Raw genomic sequence first — 17,171 nt, 5'->3', positions numbered from 1 at the left:
CTGTGCCTATGTTTGTTAGTGCCAAGAGCTGTAAAAACCTCTTGAAGTTTGGCCACAGAACTGAATACTGATGGCACCGGCTGCCGCACAAGCGGCACGTGCTCGGCACTGCCACCAGTCCTGCTGCGCTCTGAACCATCCCACCGTAACCCACAATCCTCGGCAGATTATTCACAAGAAAATCACTCCTTTTGACCAATTCAGCGAAGAGCTAGAAGATTCATTACATTTCAAAGCTGTGGTGAATCAGCAAGGGATCTGTCTGGAGCAGCAGGCTGCCAAAGAAAAGCCTCTAGAAGAAAAAAAGTCCTGGCAATTCCTCTTCCATGCTACCACCCTACTTGCAAAATGTCCTTCCATACATATATGAAGGGATATATGTGTAGCAGGCGGGAGGTTAAAAGCTGCCCAGCCAAGACTGACATGTTGTAGTTCTTTTGACAGTTTTTTCACTGCGCTGTTTTCTATTGATTAAATAATCTCTATCAGATATTAAGCCCCTTGTTATTGGCGCAGCCTATAAATTATTCAGAAGTTATATAAATTCTTATGGCGGGCATGAATTTTTAAACCCTAATTTGGCACCAGGCCAGGAACTCTGGGTTTTTTATTTTATTTTTCCTCGCCTGCAAGAAAATGTGCATGCATTAATTTTTTTAATTTTTTTTTTTCAAAAGACAATTTTAACTCCAGTCTGCTTGTTTGAATGGAGATTATATTTGATTGCTCATTACCTTTGGACATGAACAGGTTGGAGCTTTTGGAGAAAAGAGAGGTAGGAGATTATGCTGGTGTGCTCTGTACCTTTAATTTACTGGGGCTGACAGGGGTCTGAGCAGCACCTTCATGGTGTGTAGTCATGCATGCCGTGGCCCTGCAGCAGCCCTCCTTTTGGGCACACGAGACTGAACGGCTCCAGCCGGAGGATCCTCAGCACAGGACAGGCAGAGCTGAGACAACACTCATCAGCTCACTGCTGCAGTTCTGCTGTTTGAGTTTCCCTCTTCAGAACCAAGTGGCCTTTCCCTTAACAACGACGGCCCAGACACACACCATCGCCTACTGCAGCCTGACAGAGAAATCAGGCACGTAACGTCCTGTGGCCCTGGAGCTCCATCCCCCCTTGTCCTTTGCTCACGTCACAGAATTGCTCCACTATGGGCCTGTTTTCTCCCAGGCCCAGCATCCTGGCCTGGATGGTGCACGAGCACATCAGGCAGTGAGCAGAAGACACCGTCAGGCTTTTGGGAAGAGCTTATTAAGACCGGTTGCGCAAGGTGTTGCATTAATCATCACCACCGCCTCTGTGCGAGCCCTGCTGTGTGCCGGCCGGGCATCCCTCCTGCAAGCGGTGCCGCCTGTCCTCGGCGCAGCGCCCTCTCCCCTTGCCCCCTCCAGCCAGCCCCGGGTCCCCAGGCCCACCTCACCTGCCAGCCTGGCGCTGCCCCCTCCTGCAGCTGAAGGGGCTTCCCTTGGCCACACCTGCTTGTGATTCATCACAGGGCTAAACCAAGTCAACAGCAGAAGAAAAGGGGTCAAAGTAGCTGGTTATGAATATTTCCCTTAATTCTAATCAAGGCTCAGGTGGAACACCCTTTTGCCTTCCAATTCTGTTCTATTTTCTTTTCCTGAATCCATGGCGCCTGACACCCCACAACCAGACTACCAAGAAGCACACCTACCACAAAATTAATTTTCAGCGCTGAGCCCTGGAGCTGCTCCAACTTTCTGAACCTTCCTTTTGCTTTTAGGTTTCCCTGCAGATGGATCGAATGTCAAAGTCCTGGGCTACCAATAACCAAAGAACACACAGAACCCTTTTTTCTCTTTTCTCGCATTCTCTGGCATCTCACAATCAGTTTTCAGCAAAACTAAACAGAGTTACAGGAAAACCCTGCAGGAGAGGACTGGCAGCACAAATGCCTCTGCAGACACCACCAGAGTGTAAGGCGTTGACTCCTGCTGTCAGCTGATCTTGTACAAGCCAGAAACGTGAGTTGTGCACAGGTAAGAGATACTTTAATTTTGTTATCCGGCTGATTGGGAAACACTTTCACCTCTGAAATCACGAGGTGGTGTGTTGTGTATATCGCAGTGAGGCTTGGGCACCTGCCCAGTGAAAGCACCGTACTGCTGAATGGTGAGAAAGGGACTTGTGCTTGGAAAAAGAGCCAACGAACGCATGGTGCATTTCAGAGAACAACATTCTGATGCCCACTCCTTCTGTTGAAACAAATGCTTGTTTCAAATGCTGATTAAGTTGGACAACACAGAGATTTAAAATAAATGCTCCCACAAAATTTGAGAATTGGAAATCTTCAGTGTGAAAATGTGAAAATTAATCGATATAAATCTAGACATATATATACAAATATCTGTATGCACCTATAGATAGAAATTTACATATATATATACACACACACTGACACTGATGGACAGGGAATCATGAAATACTAGTATAAACATCTGAAAGAAAAGGGCATGGAGTGGTCCTAGGATGTCTTTATTCTACCTCATCTCCACTCCTTGCCAAACCACCAATAATTTAAACCAAATAGCTAATCAAACGAAATCAAACAGATAATGCCACCCCTGTTGGGAGTTCTGCAATAAACCCACCGGTCAGCTTATCCCCTTTGGAAAGGGAAGGCCCATCTCCTGTGGATTATAGGATGGCACTTAAGCTGCCATGCTCACAACTCCAACAATGGGACAATTGCTTTTCTCAGATCAAATGGAAAGCTGAATTTACTGCATAGAATACAGTAAATGTACATATCAGAGATTTAAGAATAAAGCAAAAGATTGTTTCCTAGAAAAGACCCGAGCCAACCACTTTGCTCATGAAGGACTGGGCTTTGTAGGTTTCCTCTTACTTAATCCTCAACATGTCTGCTCATGAGAAGCTCGGTGCTGCGAGCAGCGTGTGAACCCTGCCTGCCTCTCCATTGCTACACCAACTCTGCCCAGGTAAGACCTTTTCTCTACCTAGCACAGAGCACAGAGGACCAGCGCCCAGGTTCACACAGTTCATTGCAGTGCAGGAACCGAACGACCAAAGGAGGGTTTCCCCTCTGATATGCACTACAGAACACACCAAAACGTTATGAGCTTTGTTACCACCTCGCTCATTCCCTTAGTTTATTTACATTTCCCTAAAATTCTTGACTGCTTGAACTTGGTTAGTCAAAATGACTGGTGCACACACAAATTTTGGTAGCTCATTGATCAGTCCCTATTAGGAACCAGCAATGTAAGTTCTTAAACAACTCTGGGCTTATCCCACACCAGCCTACTTTAACTCATTCTTGATCTTTAAAATGGGAGGATGATCCCCCCATTCCTGGATGTTTTCTCTATTAACATTATACGATGGCAGACAGGGAGGCACAGGTCATCTATAGCTACTTCTAAATTTCTTCTTACTGCGGACTCCCAATCTTGCTTGAAGGCCATCAAGTATGATCATCCAACAAATATGAAACACTTCAACTGTCAATAATATTGCTAGTTTAGACAACATAATGTATAGCTGAGGTGGTATATCAGCACACAGACAGAGAGCCACAGCGCAGCTGTGTTTTCCCCTATGCACCTAGAACTGTAGTCCACAGTTTTACTAAATGAGACAACTAAAAATGCTGAATAAATTGCTGGAAGTCTTAGAGCTCATAGCTATCTTCATCTCCCCGACCATTCTGGTAGAAAAAAACACAAAACAAACAGAAAATTACTGCTAGGCTAACACACATATGCTAACAGATTTTTATTTTTATTTCTTTAAAACTCATTTTCAGTGTTAAATAAACTGTGGAAAAAGGATTTGATTCATGGTTGCATTAGGAATCTACTCAACCAAAGCCCCTTGTCACAAATTAAATCATAAACCAAAAGTCAAACATGATTTGTGAAATTAACATTTATCGAGGAAATACTCCCCAGCGCTGCATCGTGATTAGTCTCTGGCTCCTGAAATATCACCCATAATTCATAAGCTTCTCTGAAACCATGCCACTACCATTACTGCTGAGATGGCACGTGTGATGGAAAGGCGCTTCCACAACCAGAGAGCAATCCCTTTAGCGATGCTAGTGAGAACTGGAGGTCACTGTGTCTTATTATTTGGGAAAGTACGTGCATGCACAGCTCTCAGCCCCCACGCACGTGTCACACCTTGCCCCTCCACAGGCACTCTCTTCCACCTCTTAGATTTATCCAAGGCCACGACTGTTTCTAATTTTGAACACGGAGGCTTGCCAGAAGCTCTGCATTGTGCCCTTTCTTTAAAATAGTGACTAATAAAAAATGAAACATAATTAACAGTCACTGGCTCTTTCAGAGTCAGTGCCTTTCAGCAGAGGGATTCAGTCAGTGCCCTGGCGGGGAGATGCAGACAGCTCAATCTTGCAGGCTGAGAAGCTGCAGCACAAACAAGACTTAGTGATTGTTGAAGGCTAAACGGTCACTGGCAAAGCACATTTTGGAGCCCAACAGTTTTTAGAAGCCAGGATAACCAGATATAACTTAAAAGATATGGGATGCTTCCCTTTTCAAGGTGATTTTCAGCAGGAAGATATTTTCCTGCTAAGGAATGCAGTCAGCTTTTGGAAATCTTGGTGTAAGGCCATCCCCACTGCTCTGGGCACTAGATATTTGTCACTTGGAACAAAACAGCCCCCCAGCCTTCTGGGGCAGTGAAGGAGAGCTCAGCTGAGCTGCTGGCTTCAGGGGCATTCAGAGCAAGAAGAAAGCTTCAGCACCTCTATAACCCATCCCCTCACTCCAAGTGACGATCACAGCCCTTCTCCTTCACGTATTCAGACATGGTCTCCACCACCCAAGTACACTACACCTGCTTGGAACACATCAGCTGCGTGCTCTGTTTATGCATGTGTGCATGTATTTATGTGTGTGTATACCACAGATTACACAACATACAAATAAGCCGGGATCACAAAGAAGAATATTCCCTCTTTCTTAACCAAAAGAAAGCCTGGGGCCTCATCCTACCCCCGGCTTTAAACCAGAATACAGAGGAATGTAGTCCTACATTTCAGGATTAAAGGAGAATTTACTGGCTGTAAATCCGCATTTCCCTTTGCCATCCTTCTGCATGCAGAGCAGGCTGCATTACATCTGGGCCTCTGTCCTCAGCTGGGGCAAACTGGGCTTAATGGAGCCGTGACCATTTATGCCGCTGAGGATTGAGCACTCGGCATGCAGCTCAGCGAACATCTGAGCCAGCCTCCATCCCGTGCCTGCCTGAGGTCACTCTGGTGACCGCACTTCACCGTGGATGGCAGGCTCTGCCCCAAAGGAGGATGGAGAATCCAGAAGAAATTACTGCCTGCTCTACTAAGCTACCCCACAGGCACAGAGGCCTCACTTCTCAGAACACACATTCATTGCTCCAGTAACGAGACCGGCTGAATAGTCCGTAAGGGACTGCTACCTCCATTCAACACGCTTTCTTTGGGTAAGCAGCCATTCCCTTCTTGTGTTGTGACATTAAGGAGAGGTCACCAATGGATGGTGGGCTTTAAAAATAGTTTAATTCTTTTTTAACCACTCTCCTCTGCTTGCAATAACCTGTTAAAAAGCTGAAAATAACACAGAGTTCCCTACTGGGTTGCCCTTTCCCATTTGGAGAACATTGATTTTTTTCCCTGTTGTGCCAAGATTAATGTGGCCTGCTTGTTTGACAACAGATTCAACAGATCTAGTGCCCTGTCAAGCTAAAATGACTCTGTCTGTGGGCAACATCCCTGTCTGGCACTGGCAATGGTGGGGGGTGGGGGTGGGGAGAAGGCTTTGCTACTTAACTGTTACTGCAGAACCATCAGGAGATTTCAGCAGCCCTTAAAACCAAAAAGTGTTATTGATGGGGCAAATTCAAAATATTGCTAGCGAGAGTCAGCAGTTTCAATGAAAACTATTAGGCAAGGGAGGTTATCCAAATTATCCACTGGAACAGTCTGTGACAGCTTTGATTCAAAACACTTCCAGATCTTACATGTACAGATCTTCTTCCCATCTTGCTGTTTTGACAGAAAAAGTTGGTTTGTCCTCTCTCCTCCATTTAAGTAAGAAAAGAAACAGCATATAAGTAAAGTACAGAGAAGAAAATGAGAAAAGCCAAGGAAATAAGGAGTGTCCCTTCCTCATCCAAGTACCAGATATCACATGGACACCAGCTGAGGGTGAAAGCACACCCTGCTCCATTCTTTCAGAAATGTTACCAAGTTCCAAAACCCTCTTGTCCCTCCCTTCCTTCCTCCTTCCCTTCCCCTTCCTCTGGCAAAAGCCAGTAATACCTACAAATATTTTTTATTTTCGTAAACATCATGCAGCTTTAAAACGTGGGGATGTTCTATCAACTTCAGGATGGCTATTTCCCGCTCCACCTGGAAGAAACAAAAAGAAATAGAGAAGATTAGAAGCTTGGTCTTAGAATACATGAGATATTGTCACACATTTTCTTCCCATTTATCCATTTTCCACTCCTCTTTATATGCAGAGGGTATGGCAACTTATAACAATATATCTTGTTTAGCACTCACATCATTTAAGAGCACTCCCTGCTCTGCAGAACACAAAACCAGCAAAATTTCAAGGTTGAAAGAAAAGTCCCAAATCTACCAAAGGGAATTAGCTGTAGGAGTTATATGAGCATTCAAGGCTGTTCCTGCCTCACAATCCAAAGCCAATGGCATATTCTCAAAGTACAGAAACTCCAAGATGTCACTTAGGGCTCTCCTGACCTCCTGCAGGCACCGGTGTGGCTGCACCATGTATTGTGTACTCAGTTAACATTAGAAAATCCTCACCCCGAAGAACCTGGAGTGTATACAGGGGAGACAAAGAGCAGAAGACAGACAGCAATGTGATTTTGTAGCTGCACAACTGAGGCACAGAAAAGGAAAGAAATACATGAAGTGATGTAAGAAGTACAAGGCACAACAAGAAATTAAACCTGATTACTGAAGACACGGTGTTCAGAGCCTTAAGTGTAAGGCTGCGCTTTCTCTCAATTCCCAGTATGACCAAGCATGGCTACTTCTAAGAGCATGTATTCAACACGGAGTTAACAAGTTGTGACTAAGTCCCTGTAATTAGTGCAAGCCCTGTTCTCACCCAAAATTCCTATCATAACTGCTGTGGTGCTTTAAACTTGAATTTAATCAGGGTATTCATTAGAGATGGAGGCAGCGCAATTCCTCAGCTGTGAGCAGAATCGCTCTGTGCTGCTTGAAGCCAAGCTGTAACTGCTGGTTTGACCTAGGCTAAGTCCAACAGAGTTAATGCAGCACTGTGGAGACTGTAGATAACAGAAATAAATTCTGCAACAAGACACAGTCTAAGCATTGCACTGTCGGGCATGACAAATTTCCAAGAATCCACAAAGGCAGGAAAAAGGCCTAAAGAAGCGAACAAGGAAAATGAGGTACGGTTCTTTCCAGTCCTTCGAATAACTGATTGTCCTGGAGTTGCTAAGCTAACAAGCAAAACACAAACAAACGACACCACCATCCCTTAACATCTCTCCTGCAGGGCCCAGGCGAGTAATTAGGAAGTCACCCCAGTACACATTTAGTTCTTGATGTCCTTTAATTTCCTGAGATATCACCCTCTGCTAAACCTGAACAGACAACTTTCCCTGAATGCCAGTAAGATACTCGGCAGGAAATTAGAAAGCGGTAGTTTTCCAGCGCTGTGCAGAGGAGGAAGATTTCCCGGCATGTTGGTTATCACCCCAGATCTCTCTTCCTCTGCACCACCACACAAAACCAGCAAAAGCAACTCTCGCACCACATCGCCCTTGGCCTTCCTCGTATATCAGGATGGAGAAAAGGGTGTTTGTACATCTGTCAGTCTTTCAAAGATGCCTATTCCTCCCTGCAGAGTCAAAAGTCATTGGAGAGATCCACTTCCACACTCGGGATCTCTGGGAACAGCTCCTTCAGGGAAGTGATTAATGCATTTAAACATGTATGTACACAGTTCAGCACTGCCAGAAGAGCTATGAATTCAGTGATACACAGTACTCGACGGTGACAGCTCTGTAGGCGCCAACTTACTCATGACCAGCACTTAGATGAAAGCCGCTTATACAAATAGGAAACAAAAGTTGGGTCGATTTCAACTGTACAGCTATTCCATCAAAAAAACAGGGGGAGCGCTAGTTTATTCCATTTTTGTCTCCTCTTCAAAAAGATCTGTTACTCTTTTCTCTTATAAGATGCACTGGTATTTGCAGAAGGCTTGTTCAGCCCTATAATTGATAAAGTTGGATTTGCTTCAAGAATGAGGAAAAACAAACCAGAAGAAGCACCCACTCCCATAACAGTCCTCCAACGGTACTGTGCTTCAGCCACAGCACCATGTACCACAGCTGCTCAGAAGCTGCAGCTCTGATGAACTTCCCTTTGAGTGGCAGAGCCCAGGTATTTCATGGGCAATTGGACCACTGCATGAGCTACAGCAGGGATCACCACTCACCCGTTCTCCCTCCTGGGCCATATCCTGCCTGTGAAAGATTAAATTCCCTGCAGGTGGGCTGTCTGAACCGCCTTGGCAATTCAGTTCTGAAAAACCTCTCGGTGGGTATGGTGGCAACGGATGTTCAGACCAAGTGAGTGATGGATGGCAGCATCCAGCCAGCGCCCTGCTTGGTTACTGTCCTAAAGCAGGAGAAGAGGCAGTGATTTATGAGTGCCACTTGGACAAGGGGATTCGGTCACACCACTGCATGGCCTATGATCGATAAGAGAAAATCAGACCAGAAAGCAAATATCCACTTACTACCTACAGATTTACACCAGGAACCAGTCAGAAAGAAATAACTCGAGTTACTTGAGTTTCATCATTTGAAGTGTGTGAGTGGGAAAGGTTCTGTGCACATTTTTAACTTCCTGGGAACTAAACCCGGAGAGGAAATACAGTTTTGGAGGTCTTGATTTCAACCCCAGGCATGCAGAAAGCATCCGCCTTGGTGTGCCTGGCAGCATTTCTCTGCGCTGGATGGGGTTCAGCGGCGTGTTGTGCTGCGCCACTCCAGCGCAGGCAGCAGGCAGCTTTCCACAGCCTGCTACCTCTCCTAGCTGTAAACCAAGGACAAAGCTAATCTACTCATCTCAGTAAGACTTTATATAATCCTTCAGGAAAAGGCGGTTTTATGAAGGAAGAGTGTCATTACTGTAGTTCTCATAGCCCAGGCCTTGGCCCCATGTAGAGGAGCAAGACACTAATGGCTGTATTATTTCAAGAGCTAGAGATTCCCAGCTCTCTAAACAGCAATCTGATAAAGATCATCCTCAAAAATCTTACAGCAGTGTCCTGCCTCTTCTCCCTTCCAAAGAAAAACAACAGTTCACAAAAATGTGCAACAGACCACCTTCTCAAAATTACTGCTGCAGCCATTACCGGTGGGTGACTCCCCCGAATCCTGCTCGGTTTTGCATCTGCCAGTAATTGATACGGGTTGGACACAGGCTGTAGGTCTCGATAGCGATTTTACTGACGCATGGCTCGGGAGGACCCAGCAGCCTCTGTGTCATTAGCAAAGGAGCGGTATCCGAACTCACCGGCAAGATAAAGGAGGCCTGAAATAGCATGCGGCTCTCCCTGCCGCCCCCGAGTTTCCCGGCCCTGGCATGCCTTTTTTTGCGCATCCCTGTGCTTGCAAGCCACAGAGTGTTGTCCAGCTCAGAGCTGGCAAGGACAGCAAAATGGAGAAACCCTGCAGGGTTGTTTGCTTTAATGCAGATGCAATTATCAGAGAGCAGGCCAAGCTCAGAATAGCCTGTCTAGGGAGGCTCAAAGTCTGCGATAAACAGGAAATGTGGAAAAAACATTTGCATAATAGTTAAAAGGGAAAGGAAAAAAGTGAGGCTTTCTCTGTCACACAAACATCAAGTCACATCATAGGGTCCCCACGAGAGCCAGGGTGGCCTCATGCCCACCGCTGGTTACTGACTGCGCAGCACCTTGGAGCTGGGGAGAGAGCTGTGGAAGGGTGTGCAAGGCAAATGGAGACACACTGCTAACTCCTCACCTTGCAGGTGCCAATTAGAGATTTTAAAAATCTATGCAGGAGGCTGATTTGACAGGATGCTCCAGTGATTCGGCTAATGAGAACATGCAACACAGGGGCAACGCAACCCTTTGAGTAATAATGCAAAACTCTGGTTTCCTGTCCTCCATCCCTACTCCACGCTCCTTCTCCCCCAGACAAAATGACATCTCTCTGCTTTAAGCCTGTCTCATCAGCACAGTTTTTCCTGGTGACAAGTGCTCTGCTCTCTCACCTCGTGACTCACAGGCACACCGGGTGCTAATTCACCTGGAAGGCAAGAAGGGCAGGTCGAGAGAGCTTGATAGTTTGTCTCAGTGATGAAGAACATTTCCTTTTCCGTTACATTCATTCGCTCAGTAACAATTGGGTCACCCGTCGCCCATGTGGTGCTGTGAGAACTTGAAAAATGAACCGGACATCCGTCTTGTATTACCAGGTTGTATTTTATCTACCAAATCTGTGCAAGCAAAATGCAACAGTCATTAATAGCAGTGTTTCTCAAAGAACACCTACATGCAAAAAGCTGAGGGACAGCAGATGATAATTCTCCTTGGATGCTTTGAAGTTCACCAGCAGCACACCACAAAGCTCTCTCTCTCTCCACTGACACCAGTGGCTCCCATACTGCTCACAACGCTGGCCTGAGAAGTACGGCTGGAGCTACAGAAGTGGCAAGGGGCCACGAAGCCCTGCAGGCTGCAAACGTGCTGGACTGCCTTTCCTACTCAGAGCAAAATGGTGGAGGGGGGATGGAGGTGGTAGGTGTTCATGCGAAAATCAGGCTCGCTGATGTCGACCCTACTTTGCTTTGAAGTAATTACTGAAATACTTTTGAGAACCAATGGCTCAGTTACTAGAAACTCAACCAGGACATGAACTTTCTTTGAGTTCAGAATTATTTAGATTCAGGATGAACTTCAAAGGATGAAGAGATTTGGATGCTCATCCAACTCCTAAGGCTAGAACTCCAGTTGGAAACCTTGTACCAAAGTACTAGTTTCTCCAGCGTCTGGCTTGCTGCGCAGTAATTTGCATTTCCATGATGAGAGCACAGAAAGCAGAGCATAAATCACTGTGATACTTCACTGAGTTGAAGTGGCAAAACCAAAGGTATCAGATAGGAAAAAAACTAATCTCAAGTTCTCTGGAAAGTCTGTGTTCCTGCTGTAACAGAAATATCACAGGAACAGACCCTGGGATTATATTCATTTGCTACTTTTGCTTCTGTGTTATGTGGGACTGAAAGTTAGAAATGGTGAAAAATTACTGGCTTTGGTGAAGACCATCTAAGTCACCTGCTCACTCTTCCTCATAATCACAGAATAAATAAGCTACTTTTGAAATGAGACAACAGCATTAAAGCAGAAATGGCTTTGTACAACAAGTAGCTGTAGGCCTACTATGTCCCGTAGGGTCAGCACTGCTGTGGGGATATCGGGCTTCCAAACAAACTTAAGCCATTAAGAAATCTAAGCAATACCACACTGCATCAGTTGCATCCTTGTTTTCAATGGGAGCATAAATCGAGTAAAAGTGGAAAAACCATCAGGTTTTAAAGGATTAAACATTAAAGTATCTTCCTCTGAATTTAGCTGATTTTTCACTTGAAGTGGCCTTTCATTACATATACCCCAAACCCCTTCAGCAGGCCATTCCAGGCGCAAATGGAGAACCACAAGTGTCCATCTGCGGAAAGGATTTCCTGCTGGCGGCACAGCCATTCGCGTCACACTGCTGAAGACAGGAGCCAAATTCAAAATGTGTTGAAGTCAACAGAAGACCTCAATTGACTTAAGTGGGCTTTGAATCAGAACTTCTAATGATCATTAAGTGGTATCTGGAAGAAATCTTCTATTACACAATTATGACTAATTAAATGCTTTAACATGAATTCAGGTTTTCTGCTAAGTACTAGTAATTACAAGAAGATTCTATAAAAAGTGGATAAATGAGGGGGGAAACTATACTTAGATCTCCACAGAATCAGGCAGCTAGACAATGCTGTACAAAATACTTAAAACAGACAAAATTACTGGAAAGCTGAGCAATTCCTCATTTTATTGAAAGCTCTATTATGGGCTCATTCCACCACAGTTTTTGTTTGCATGTATGCTTCTCAAAGCTATTTCCCCATAAATGAAAATGAAAATAGGTATGTGTGAGAAGCAAGTGAGATGCATATTTGATGTTAAAATTTGCATGTGCAAACTTCTACACCATGAAGCTTTAGTAGGAAAATTTATTTTCCACAAACTACTGTTACAACAATGTCAGTTTCTACTTGTCTTTATTGAAACAAGTATTTTTCCATATTCTTTCAAAAGTGCAAGTCTAAAGCTCCACTGAATTTCAAAATCTGCCATAAAGTCTAAGGGTATGAAGTCAGCTGAACAGACACTGTGAGAATTTTCATGGAAATCCTTTCTGCTGGTACCAACAGACCTCCACAAGAGGAGAGGTCTCCTAGCCTGGCCTGGCGTATTGATTCCAAGGACTTGAAGTGACAGGGCTTGGATCCTACGGGCTCTCTAATCATGGAAAATCCTACCCAGGAACTCTGTGGTTTAACTCGCTAGTTAACACCTGCAGTGTTCCCCGGCACTCTGCCATAGGCGACCGAGTAAACATGGCATTCAGACTTATCTGCAGCCTATGCTTCTTTAAGAAGCATCAGGGCTTCATGCAAGAGACAGTGATGGGAGCTGACAAGGAGTGGATTTATTCATTCAGCACTTCAGATTATCTGCTGCCTGGTGGTACACAGCTAACGAGTGACTGACACGCAAGTCTCTGCCAGCAGTCAGCAGGACTGGCCCCTTATACCAGAAGGCAAATAGCCTCCCTGTGCCTCCTGTCACCTTTGGTGAGTGCCACATCCTGGCTGCCATCACCGAGCAGTGCAGGACACAGGACACAAACCAACCTGATCTTTGACTGCCCTTTCCTTTTCCCTCCTTATCCTGGTTTTTAATGTTAATGCAGACTGTGATTTCTTTGACCCGAAGCAGAATGTTTGCACAGCTGGTTTGTTTGTTTTTGGTTTTGTTTTTTTTTTTTTTTGCTGGTCAAGAAAAACTAACTGATGTGTAGCCAGCCCAGTGTTTATGAGAAACCCACCACCCCTGACCAGCAGCCTTGCCAAGCCTGCTGAACACCAGCATCTACTGCTCCAAAGCAGCACGCTCAGACCCTCTTGCACGAGCCCCCCCTGCCATGCCAGACCTGCAGTGCTCACCCCAGACTTAGAAATACAAGCAATGCTGCAGGCAGTACTCCCCTGCCCCTTCCCCGTCTTGATGGACCAACAAACTTACGCCTGGCTTGTTTCAGGGCCGTATATGTTAAAGAACGCAGGAACAGGAAGCCAATGGACAGGCCCTGTGCCGGGAAGGAGTGTAAGTCACAACTCATTTTCCCCAGTAGAAATACTTCTGCTGAAGGTAGGAGGGGCATTCAAACAGATTTAACGCCTTGTGGGCTGCTATGCTCAGCTGTGGTAAAAGTTGCTACAGACTGAGAAGAAACAAGCTGCAAACTGAGGGGTATGGAAAGTTCAACTTCAATTAGCACAAGTGCATAGCTCCTTGTATTACTTGAGACACCACAGATTTAATATGGGCAGTACCAAAGACAACACTGGAATGTCTGAGCCAAACAGTGGATGGAGGATGCAAGAGATAAGGGAATATGGGCAAGCACAAAGGAGGTGGTAGAGCACAGCACAGCATAACACATTCTGCCAAAAATTTAGTGTAGAGCTTCTGAGAGCATTGGTTGAGGACACGATAAGGCATGAAGGGCTCCCAAGAGCATCCAGGAAAGGGACTGAGACAGTGAAGCAATGCTGACAGTACCATGGACTGGATGCTTAAGGGTGTCCACCATCAGTAGGAAGAGAAATTCAAAAGCACAGTTTTGCAAAAGGTCCAAAGGATAAACTCTCCACCAGTTCCTATGTCTTGGCTAGCCTCTTTCCCCCTCTTGCTCTTTTTCTCCATTAGTCACAATGGCCTTGTGTAGCTCTTTGGCATTGTCTTACACAACTGTCCTTTTCCTCCAGTACTCTTCCAGAAGCAATCGATAGGATTGCCGCTGCTTCCTTTTCTACATCTTTCCTTAATGGCCATCTCTGGTTGCCTAAGAAATAATGGAGGTAACAAATGCTCCTGGAGAGGGCAGAATAGCTGGAGCTTAGCAGAGATGGGAGGCAGGATGCCAGCCAGCCTTCATCTCTGCCTTGCCCAGCTCCACAACCAGCCTAATGACATCAATCATTTCAAAGAGCGGAAAACAGCTAATATGATTTTTGTTATTCTACTGTGTTCTCCTGTGCTTCACTTTTGGGTGCCCCTTGTCTCTTTAGATGGAAATTTATACGTACTTGTATATTAGGATCTCATTTCAGCTGCGTTAATAAACTCAGCGGGACATAAATGGTTGATACCTAGAAGAGATTCTCCATCTTGATAGTCTCTCACAGCTGGCAGTGGTGGAAGCAGACACTGAAGCAACCTACAGCTTTCCCCTTTGTTTCCCCTGTCTAAAGAAGCTGTTGAAGCTCAACAGCACCTCCCAGAGGGACATGGTCCCAGACAAACAGCAGCGTGGACCTCACCCAGGAGCAGTGGGAAGGCCAAGGGCAACACAGACTCGCCAAGTTCATGTTTGCACTTCATTCTGCAATGAAAGAGGGAGCCCTGAGGGGAGGCCTGGCAGCTGCAGGCAGAGCGATCACCAGCTGACTTTCTGCCAAACTGGAGCCAGTAGCTGTGTGCTCGGGGGGGGCGAGCAACCCTCCAGCCCAGCTCTTCTACCACAGCAGGACAGCAACAGTTTCCATCACACTGCAGCAGAAATAGCAGCTCCCGTCTGATGCGCACTAGCTCTACATTAGCACTTCTATGTCCATCCCATCTTAGGGATGTGGATCCCAAGAAACACTGTCCTTATCCATGATGTTAAGGTTACTCTGCTTTGTCCATAAGTGCTGTGAGCGCAGACACATCTGAGGAGCGTGCCTGTCCAACGTCTCTCTATAACAACATGACCATAACTGGTGTACCTCTATAACGATATGAACCAGCACTTCAGTTCCAAACATCCCTGCCCACTCATCTATATGATGATTATAACTTAAAAAAAAAAAAGAAGTTTTCTAAAAAGGGATTATAACTTTTTAAAGCAGACCCATGTCAACCACAAGCATGTCTCCTTATACCTTGCAGGACAAAACTGAACAGCACGGGAAATCAGCAGTGAGTGTCACTGCCTTCCTCCCTGGGCCACCCCTGGAGCTAGCCAACAGCAGATGGGCTAAAAGCCCCGTACTCTCAGCTCTTCAGTAACTCACACAGCAAAATCGGCTTTATGGGCTCAGCCTCAGTCCCAGGTCAGGAGTAAACTAGAGGTGGACAGTTAAATGCCTGTTTTGTAAAACTGTTCCCTCCCTTCAACAACCTACTGCACCTCAGCGCTGAGAGATGGCACAAGCTTTCAAGACGATGCTAGCTTTGTCCATGCGGTCTGACACTTCTTCCTTCAGCATCAGGGCTGCGTCAAAAATAGCAACATTGGCTGGGAGCTTGCCATCAGGTTCTAATCTACAAAAGGATGGCTAATAGGGCAGGAATCGTAGTACAAAGCAAGAGGCAGGAAGAGAGAGGGAGAAATACAAGTGTATAACTCTTGAGGCTGCCAGTGCTCACTCCCTGCCTCTCCTCAGGTTCAGCCGGCAGCAGAAGACATTACAGCAAGACTTGTACTCCCCTCAGTGAAGACATCGTCTTCCTCTGTTTTGTACAAGCAACAAAAGCAGCAGAAAATTAGTCGATTGCTGCCATCAGCATCCAGGATCTCTCACAGCTGGGAGTTAAGAGATCAAAGACAGCAACGAAGGAACATTTTGTTTCTCAGTTATTTTATCTCTGCTCTTCTTATATCCTTCCCATCACACACCAGTCCGTTATGGCTAGGGGTGCTGATGACATCTTGCAACCTATCAACATCAATATCAGGATCAAGAAACCTCTTGGCAAGGGAGGCTTACAAACAACACTGTAAAGATAGGCTCTCGAGCATCTCGGAACAGGCGATGACGGTAAGCCAAGTCATTCCTTCTCCGCATTGTCCAATGCTCCTTTAGAAAGAGGGCTCAGACATCTCTTGCCACGTTCTTGCAGATGGGCCCAGCATATTCTCTGGAGCTGAAAACAATTGTTTTCCACATCTTCCTTGTATTTTCCAATACATCATTCAGCCTGGTTGGACTTTCAGAAGTACTTAGCATTGGCCTATCTCTTCATCTCAAAGTTCACGGGACTATTACTACTAAATGAGACCACAGTCAGCCAGCAACAAACAACAAATTCCATCTTTTAGTTCCAAGTCCCTAGAGACAGGTCTTGTAACATGAGGCCTGTCTCACTATTTATGAAACTACGCCTTGAACATTACATCCCAGATCCCGCAGTATTCCTGAGCCCTAATGGCGAATTCTTCAGCTTCACCACACTAAACTAATGCCAAAAGCATTCCCTGTCCTAAAATAGATCATCTTTTCCACATAGTGACAATCACTTCTGCAGTACAGAAAACCTCTCCCCCGAGTTACCTGCGTTGGTCTGAAGCAACCTCGACGTTTATGAGCAGTGGCACACCGCAGTGCAGACGCGCCCACCAACATGGCATTATGGCATGGAGACCAGGGAGAGCTAAGAAATGAAAGCAGTTTAAACTTGAGGAAGGTGGTAATTTTCTTACTTCTAAAGTTGGTGTTGTGGGTTGTGCATCTTCAGAATAGTCACCTTTAAGTGCCATTGCTTACTTGAGACTCTTCCCATTCCTTTGTATCTGCCCTACACAGCACATCTAATACAGAGTTCAAAGCTATCTGGCTTCTGATGAAGAGCAAAGACAGGATGCAACACTTTGTTATGTCAGGTGATAATGCATTGCTATAGAAAGTGCTAATGACTCAAAAATTACATAGAGGAAGCAACAGGAAAGTTCTAACTATGAGCAAATTAGCTTAATTCCCTGAAAAGAGTGGACTTGACTGGACACACTTACTCGAGCTATTCCTGAAAGCAGCAGAGCA

General features: G+C 45.5%; 1 protein-coding gene across 15 annotated transcripts in view; it reads right to left on the bottom strand.

Moving 5' to 3' along the window:
* Window positions 1-17,171, bottom strand: part of BRSK2 (BR serine/threonine kinase 2) — a 315,828-nt gene that overhangs the window by 101,754 nt on the left and 196,903 nt on the right. For all 15 annotated transcript variants that reach the window (XM_056354309.1, XM_056354311.1, XM_056354312.1 and 12 more), the window contains exon 3: window positions 6,319-6,404. In XM_056354309.1, the coding sequence (XP_056210284.1) occupies window positions 6,319-6,404 (86 nt within the window). The remainder of the gene's footprint in view (window positions 1-6,318; window positions 6,405-17,171) is intronic.

The sequence above is a fragment of the Falco biarmicus genome, chromosome 10, assembly GCF_023638135.1.
Source record: "Falco biarmicus isolate bFalBia1 chromosome 10, bFalBia1.pri, whole genome shotgun sequence".
NCBI lineage: Eukaryota > Metazoa > Chordata > Aves > Falconiformes > Falconidae > Falco > Falco biarmicus.
This window is presented reverse-complemented; position numbering and strand designations above follow the sequence as displayed.